An 8,664-nucleotide genomic window follows, 5' to 3' on the forward strand; every position below is an offset into this window, starting at 1 on the left:
GCTTTTTCTTGCAAGGGGGTCAGTATTCCTCACTCCTTCATGGTTCAAGGGTCAACTGTGCCACAGACTGGCCTAAGCACTAGAAATTAGCTTCTTTTTTTAAAAAATTCATTTACCTATTTGAAAGTTTAGGTACACAGAGAGAGAAGGAGAGAGAGAGAGAGAGACAGAGAGTGAGACAGAGAGAGAGTTCTTGCAGCCACTGGTTCACTCCCCAAATGCCCGCAATGGCTGGAGTTTCACCAATCTGAAGGCAGGAGCTAAGAGCCTCCTCTGGGTCTCCCACGTGGGGGTAGGGGCCAAAGCACTTGGTCCATCCTTCACTGTTTTCCCAGGTCATAGCAGAGTGCTGGATCAGAAGTGGAGCACTTGTGAGCAGAACCGGTGCCCATATGGGATGCCAGCACCAGAGGAGGCAGCTTCCACCTGCTATACCACAGTGCCAGCCACAACAGAAATTTAATTCGACAGCACTTGACTCTAGAGATCCAAGATCAAGGTGTCATCATGGTTGGTTTCCTCTGAGGGCAGGATGTTTTAAGCCTTTCTGGCTGGCAGATGTCTCGACATCTTCCTGTATCTTCAAGGTATCTTCCTTTAGTATCTGTGTCCAAATGTCTTCTTCCTATAAGGATACCATCACATAGGATTAGGGAATGCCATGAACTCATTTTAATTTAATCATATCTATAAAAATCCTATCACCGAATACACTTGCATTCTGAAGTACTGACAGGTTAGGATTCCAACATGAGTTGTTTACTTTTTAAACACAGAAAAGCTGAATCAAGGCAGACTGGCTGACACAAAGTCTGTTCCATAGAATGCAACACTTACATGCTTGTATGTAGGCTTTCGTCTCCAATGTTAGTGCTTGTACCAATCAGCCCTCATTCACAGGAGTAGCGGGTAAATATTTTTGCCAATGAATCAGAGTGGGACATGTCACAGTGGCTTCCACCCCTTGGTTCTGGGACACCAGGGTAGGGCAGAAATGACGCTTCAGATAGGTTCGTGAACATCAGAGTTCAAACCTCCACAAGCACTGCCTCATAAATGGTGCTTGTCACTGAGTCTTCACAAGGCCATTCTCGGTTCTTTCATTCCAGGTGATTAAACATTTGTAAAGCTGTGGATCCTGAAAACATGCCCACTGCCTTGAATGCTTGTTTTTAAAAGTACTGCTCAATCACTCCAAATGATATGTGGGGTACTGTGATGGGGGAAGAAACCATCAATCAGGGTGATTGCAGCCCTGGTAGATGTTCAACAGGGTTTGATGGCATGACTAGATTGTACTGATCTCTAGTGGATTGAGGTCAGAAATCTTACTAAGTAGGACAGCCCACTACACCAAAGTACGAACTAACCAATCAACCATGCCAACATTGAGAAGTACTGTTCCAAACATGAGTGAGTTCGCAAAGAACCCAACTGAAGTGTGACCAAGAGAAAATGATTGCTCATCACTATTTCCTCCTTCTTTCCTCCCTCTTTCCCTCCATCCCTTCCTTTTTTTTAAAGGTTATTTGAAAGACAGGGGTCCAGAGAGAGAGAGAAAGAGACAGAGAGAGGTCTTCCACTTCCTGATTAATTCCCCAATGGCCACAATGGCTGGAGCTGGGCCAGTTTGAAGTCTGGAGCTTCATCTGAGTCTTCCAGGTGGGTGCAGGGGCAGAGAGACAGAGGAAGACAGAAAGATCTTCTTTCTGCTGATTCACTCCCCAAATGGCCACAAGAGTTGGGGTTAGGCCGAGCTGAAGTCAGGAGCCTGGAATTCCACCCAGGTTTCCCAATGTGCAGCAGGGACCTAAGCACTTGGGGCATCTTCTGCTTTTCCAGGCACATCTGCAGGGAGCTGGATTGGGAGTGGAGCAGCCAGAACTCTAGCTAGGTATATGGGATGCTAGCATTGCAGGCAGTGGCTTAACCTACTGTACCACAACACCGGCCCCATTTTACATAGTGTTTAATTATAAAACCACTTTTGCAGTTTTAATTTATTTATTCCAAAGGTAAAGTGATGTGTGCGAGGGACTAGAGGAAGGAAGAGAGGAGGGAGGGAAGGAGGGAGAGAGATGGATTGATCCTCTTTCTATTGATTCACTCCCCAGATGCCTACTGCTGCTGAGGCTGGGCCAGGCTGAAGCCAGGAGGCAGGACATCCATCCAGTTCTCTTATGTGGGTGGCAGGAACCCAAGTCCTGGAGCCAGTATCTACTGTCTCCCAGAATGTGTATTAGCAGGAAGCTGACTCAGAAGCAGAGGTGGCATTCAATCCCAGGAACTCCAAGAGGGGATGCAAACACCCCAAGCAGTGTCTTAACCCACTGAGCCACAGTGCCTGTCCTCATCATATCATTAACTGCATTGCTCATGCAAGCCTGAAGTTCTACCTTGCAGCTCCTGGGAGGATATAGAAATACAGTTGCTTGCTAGGTAGCAAATTGTTCCAGTGAGGAGTTACAAACACACGTGGAAGCCAGTTAATGGTACTTGCATTGTTTGGGTATTTATTTCAATGAGCTTACAAAACAGACATATGTGAGTTCAAGAAGCTTAAAATTATAATTAAAATCCTTTAAATAAATACACACACAGACACACACACAGACACACACAAACACAGACACACACACACACACCCCAGCAGCAGCATCAGCAAAATAAAACCTAGGTACTCTACACACTATGATTGTGCTTCTCAAAAGTTCATGGGCATCATAATGTCCATCAGATTTCTGGTCCACATTTGCAGTTTTGAAGTCAGTTGGATTGGTGAGTTCTCAAAATTGCCATTTCTGATCAGATCCTCTTTGCTGCTGTGACATTGATTGCACAGCAACACTTGGAAAACGACTGCATTACAACATGACAAGTGCCATTTGAATCTTGTAGGAGAGAATCATGCAACCTAGCCTGAGTTATGTATGAGTCTTGTGGATCTTCCATCTTATTTTATATAAGACGATTTATTGCTGTAAAAGGCACAACAGAGAGAATGAGAGCGATCTTTCATCCACTGGCTCACTCCCCAAATGGCCCCAACAGCCAGGGCTGGGCCATGCTGAAGCCAGGAGCCAGGAACTCCACTGTGGTCTCCCACATGTGTGGCAGAGGCTCAAGGACGCAGGCCGTCTTCTGTTGCTTTCCCGGGCACATTAGTAAGAATGCTGGATCAGAAGCAGAGGTATTGGACCTCAAACTGGCACTCCAGGATAGGCTACGTGCTTCCCAAGGGGTGGCTGAAGCAGCTGTGCCACTCCACCAGCCTGGCATTCGCACCACAAGACCAGCCCCTGATCTTTGTCCTGAGCTCCTTGTGCTTCAGGAGCCCTCTTATTCTCCTGGAAGGAACACCTCTTCCTGTTGGCTGGTTAGCTGGGACTTCTCTGCCTTGCTCACAAGTGCCTCAAAAATGTCATTGTGCATGTAAAAAAAGATGTACCCACTGTGCAGCCTTGCCTCCTGCACCATGGCCTCTGGGATTTCTGCCACCCTCAGATCACTATACGTGAACCAGGCCTGCTTCTGAAAGTCATACATGTCGCTGATGTAATGGCCTGCACACGGGGAGTTCCCTATGTGGCTGATGACGCTGATCAGTCGGTAAGAATGAAGAGCATCTCCCATTTGCATGCTTCCTTTTGGTTCCTTGACTTTAGCTATGGTTTTCTCCATGCCCACGATGTCTTTGGTAACAGATTCGTGCAGCTGTTCAATCATGCCTCTCAATCCATCTGAAATCTTGTGTTTTTCATAGTCACAAAGATCTTTTGAAGACTCACTAACATGATCAAAATCTAACTCTACCAATGTACTGGTTTTCTCATTGTCCTTGGGTTCTGGATTTTCAGGCTCCCCCCCCTTTTTTTTTTTTCTCTTTAGGATGTTTTTTTTTAATCTTTTATTTAATGAATATAAATTTTCAAAGTACAACTCATGGGTTACAATGGCTTTCCCCCCCATACCGTCCCTCCCACCCACAACCCTCCCCTTTCCCACTCCCTCTCCCCTTCCATTCACATCAAGATTCATTTTTGATTATCTTAATATACAGAAGATCAGCTTAGTATACCTTAAGTAAGGATTTCAATAGTTTGTTCCCACACAGAAACATAAAGTGAAAAATAATAGATGATTTTTTTAAATGATGATGAAATCAGATCAGACCTATTGTCATGTTTAATCCCAGTGAGAGTCAAGTTGGGAATTGATAATTTCTTTTTTTTTTTTTTTACAGAAGATCAGTTTAGTGTACATTAAGTAAAGATTTCAATCGTTTGCACCCCCATAGAAACACAAAGTGAAATATACTGTTTGAGTAGTCGTTATAGCATTAAGCCTCAGTGTACAGCACATTAAGGACAGAGATCCTACATGAGGAGTAAGTGCACAGTGACTCCTGTTGTTGACTTTACAAATTGACACTCCTGTTTATGGCATCAATAATCTCCCTATGCACCAGTCATGAGTTTCCAAGGCTATGGACGCCCCTTGAGTTCTCCGACTCTTATTTTGTTTAGACAAGGTCACAGTCAAAGTGGAGGTTCTCTCCTCCCTTCAGAGAAAGGCACCTCCCTCTTTGAAGACCTGTTCTTTCCACTGGGATCTCACTCACAGAGATCTTTTTGCCAGAGTGCCTTGGCTTTCCATGCCTGAAATACTCTCATGGGCTTTTCAGCCAGATCCGAGTGTTCAGGCTCCTCTTGACAACAAATTTCTTCAAGTCCTCTGTCTGGGTTGTTTATAGGATTACTTTCATCTTCACAGTTCATAAGAAGAGAGATGTCTCCCTGATCCATCACTGAGGCAGCTGCCAGCATCTCCATTTCTCTGACTTCCCTATCTCTTGCGTTGCCCAGTTTGGACTCCAGATTTGAGCCACTTGCTAGGTCAGTCTGCTGCTGCTCCTTTGGCCTGGCTTGCCAAATTCTCTGAGGTGTGTTTTGTTCAGCATCTTCGTCTGGTGCCACATGTAGAACTGAAGAGTCACTGGATTGCCAGGTCAGCTTCACAGATGATGTGCACGGGCTGACTCTCTCAGAAATAACCTCTTGGGTGAGGTTCAGTACTTCGGGGTCCAACACAGGTGCATTACTATCCAAGGGAAGTGGTGGTCTGGTGTCTTCATTGCAATTAGAGGATAAACTCAAATATTTGGGAATAAGAACTTGTTGGTCATCCTTCATTAGCGCGTAAGTGTCACTCAAACTGTAGCGTTTCAGATGAACAATGAAGACTCTGGGTAGCCTGCCAAATTTATGCATCACCACAGCCTTCTTGTGGTTACACATTTCACAGAGGCGCTCACATTCTTCTGTTGTAAAGAAAAGATCAAAACAATTTTGAAGGGACAAAGGAGATGCTTTTGGTTTTGGGTGTAGGTTGATGGAGATACAATTACCAGGCTCTATCACGACAACAACTTGACCACAGGCTTTGCAAATCACGTAGTCCTGCAATTCAAATTCAAAATTGGAAGCAACTGGACAAACAAACACTTTGGTGGCAGCATCACCAGCAAACAACTCTGGAGGTGAATTTTCATCTCCAGCCTCCCTCCTCGTTTTCCAAATGGTGTTTACTTTTTCAAAATCGCCTTTCAGCTGGTCTAAACACTGACATAAGAATTCATGAGCATCGTTCTGCATGTTGCCCGAGAATATTTCTGCAACAGCTGAGATAGCATTTTTAATATCTCTGAGTAGGTCTTGGCTAGTCTCTAGATTACAAATATCTTTCAAAGCAAGCAACATACTTAAAGGCATGATAAGCACGTCAGAAGGAATGTTCTCCCATGGAATACCTTGTCCTAGTAAGCCATCAGCAAATGATGGAATTGCATAGAGTGACTGTAAAATTGAGTTCATGTAACAGGTGTTTCCCAAATTGGGGAAGCCCTGCTGCAGTTGCTCTGGGTGAGAGTCAAGGCACAATTGGTCTTGATCGTGTTGTGGGTCGTCCTGGGCACGTTCTGGTTCCAATGGCAATAGCAGACTTTTGTCAGACACACTCTGAGGAGAAAGAACAGTCTCATCCAGGGGAGAATTTCCAGGAGAGGCGGTCCTGAGGGAAGGTCCATGTTCCGAACTTCCATCCTTTTCTAGATCTTTCAAGGAATCTTTCTTGAATTTCTTGCTTGGCACACTCTCATTTTCTTCCAGGAAGCCTTCATCCGTATCTAGACTGGACGACAGTGTTGTTTTTCTCTTCCTATCTTTCTTTTCTGGTAACCCTTGTTTGGCAAGCATTGGCGATTTGCCCAGCAACTGCTGGGGGAACGTTGTTCCACTTCCTTCTTCTGTAGTAAAGGTCTCAGCACTTGGCACATGACATACATTGAAAGATGAAGTTTTGTCAGGCTCTGTGTACCCATTCATGCTCTCCATGACACCCCAATGACTTTCCAATTTAATGGGCCACTGATGTTTGTTCTGACGAATAATGTCCAGCAAGATCTGCAACCGTTCAGTATGTGTGCGAGAGAGTTTGCCAAGACACAGGTTTTTTTCCAGAAGGTCAGATACAGGCCATTTTGTCTTTCTCCATAATGTCTAAGACATTCTAGAATATTAATGTCTAGGGAAAAACCTCTTATATGTAGGTTTTCCACCTTGAAACATGAAAATCAGTTGAATATCCTTTTCCCTTTCCACTGTTTGTGTGATGGGTTCTTTCAACGTACTAGGTCCAGTACTCTTGTTCCACGTCTGCACAAAACCATGCACTTTGTGAGGGGATGTTCTTTGTTTACAAATACAACGCATGTACCCTAAAGAAAAAGACACACGGACATTTTAATAGAAATGTAGCTACAGTGGGGACTTGAGTAAATGCTGAGCATGCAAGCAGCCATTTCATGCAAGGAGTATGAAAACAGAATTAAGATGGTGAGATTTTCATGAAAATTGAGGAGGGTAGGCGAAGAGAAACATGAAGAGAGAGACACAGCATAATGCAGACCCTCCGAGGTAGCACATGAGGTTCAATTATTTGGGACTCTACCACCTGTGTGGAAACGTGCACTAGTTCTGGGCTCCTGGCTTTAGCCTGGCCCAGCCCTGATGGTTGCAGGCATTTGAGGACTGAACCAGTAGATGGAAGATCTCTCTCTCTGCCTTTCAAATGCAATGAAAATTTAAAATGACTTTCTTAATTCTTCTCCCTCCCCTCACCCATTTGCCTATGTCTTTCTAAGCAGCCTAGAATGTCTGTGTCTTTCCAACATTCTGATGTCAGAAAAAGCAAATGAAAAAAATTCAAATGAAACTACAGAAAAAAAGATATTACCTGTTGTCCATTCTCAGTTCTGGCCAAAGACACTTGAGTCAGAATTCAAGGGAATTGACTCTTTGGAGAGTTGTCTGTGGCCACACTGCAAGTAGAATCCTGAGTGCCAAGGCTGCTGAAAGAAAAATAGGAAATCTCAAAAAGTGAGTTTTATGTCATCACCAGTGGATTCCCAACCACATCTTCTGTTGTTTGATTTCACTATCTGGTAGAAAGCAAATGCAGAGGCTAGTGTTTTGGCATAGTGGGTTAAACCACCACATGCAACACCAGCATCCTCTATGGGTGCCACTTTGAGACCCAGCTGCTCCACTTCCAATCTAGCTCCCTGCTGGTGGGCCTGAGAAGGGAGAAAAAGATGGCCCAAGTGTTTGGGCTCCTGCACCCACACCACGGGTGGGATCTGGAAGAGGCTCTGGGCTCCTGGCTTCAGCCTGCCCCAGCCCTGGCCCCCATGGCCCTCTGGGAAGAGAACCAGTGGATGGAGGAGCTCTGTTTCTCCCTCTCTCTGTAACTGTGCCTGTCAAATAAATAAAAGTTTGTAAAGACAAGAAAGCAAATGGCAATGCAACACCCTCCAATGACTTTTTTTTGTACATTTTTTTCAGATACACCTGATGAATTTTCACAACTTCCTTTTTTTCTTAATTTTTCTTCATTTTTTATTTTTGACATGCTGATATAGACAGAGAGAGAGAGAGAGAGAGAGAGAGAGAGAGAGAGAGAGAAAGGTCTTCCTTTTCCGTTGGTGCAGCTCCCAATTTGCCAATACAGCCAGCCCGCTGAGCTGATCCGAAGCCAGCAGCCAGGTGCTTCCTCCTGGACTCTCATGCAGGTGTACGGCCCAAGCTCTTGTGCCATCCTCCATGGCCTTCCCGGGCCACAGCAGAGAGCTGGACTGGAAGAGGAGCAACCAGGAGAGAATCTGGTGCTCCAACCGGGACGAGAACCCAGAGTTCCAGTGCTGCAGGGAGAGGATTAGCCTAGTGAGCCCAGGCACCCGGCGCTCAAATATCTTAAAAATTGATTAAACCAAGGAGAAAATCCAGTGTGATAATGAGATTACCTCCAAATACCTTTCTAAATCCAGCCCTTCCCAATCACATAGATTGGATTAATACAGCCACAGTCTTGGTGGTGAGGAGATTTTTGGAGCTCTGCCACAATTAGAATTTTAAAATTTATTTATTTGAAAGACCTAGAACTTTAAGCATGTTTGCTTCTTGTTGTTGTTTTTTTCTGTTGACAAACAGGCAACAAGGAGGATACACTATGATCATACAATATACATTCCAGCTGCTAGAAGTCAGAGACTGGTTTCTTATTTACTGCTCTTGGAACAGGAAGCTTGAAACTCAAGCTTCCTGGGTC

General features: G+C 44.7%; 1 protein-coding gene across 1 annotated transcript; it reads right to left on the reverse strand.

Annotated features, from left to right (window-relative positions):
* Window positions 1–3,339: 3,339 nt before the first annotated feature.
* On the reverse strand, window positions 3,340–6,392 carry LOC100348359 (ubiquitin carboxyl-terminal hydrolase 29). The gene is made up of 2 exons (XM_089320095.1): window positions 4,760–6,392; window positions 3,340–3,773 (listed from the first exon to the last, which is right to left on the reverse strand). Exons 1-2 carry the CDS (start codon window positions 6,390–6,392, stop codon window positions 3,340–3,342), a joined length of 2,067 nt encoding a protein of 688 aa, XP_089176221.1.
* Between the last annotated feature and the right edge of the window lie 2,272 nt (window positions 6,393–8,664).

This window comes from Oryctolagus cuniculus, chromosome 18 (assembly GCF_051225735.1).
Source record: "Oryctolagus cuniculus isolate XC-2025 breed Fujian yellow rabbit chromosome 18, ASM5122573v1, whole genome shotgun sequence".
Taxonomy (NCBI): domain Eukaryota; kingdom Metazoa; phylum Chordata; class Mammalia; order Lagomorpha; family Leporidae; genus Oryctolagus; species Oryctolagus cuniculus.

Bases quoted from the DNA above. Each gene is read 5' to 3' on its own strand.
- LOC100348359 (XM_089320095.1), bottom strand. From the start codon at position 6,392: ATGGAGAGCATGAATGGGTACACAGAGCCTGACAAAACTTCATCTTTC. The intron at 3,774-4,759 runs GTAATCCTATAA...AGTCTTCAAAAG, and splicing joins TATGAACTGTGAAGATGAAA to ATCTTTGTGACTATGAAAAA.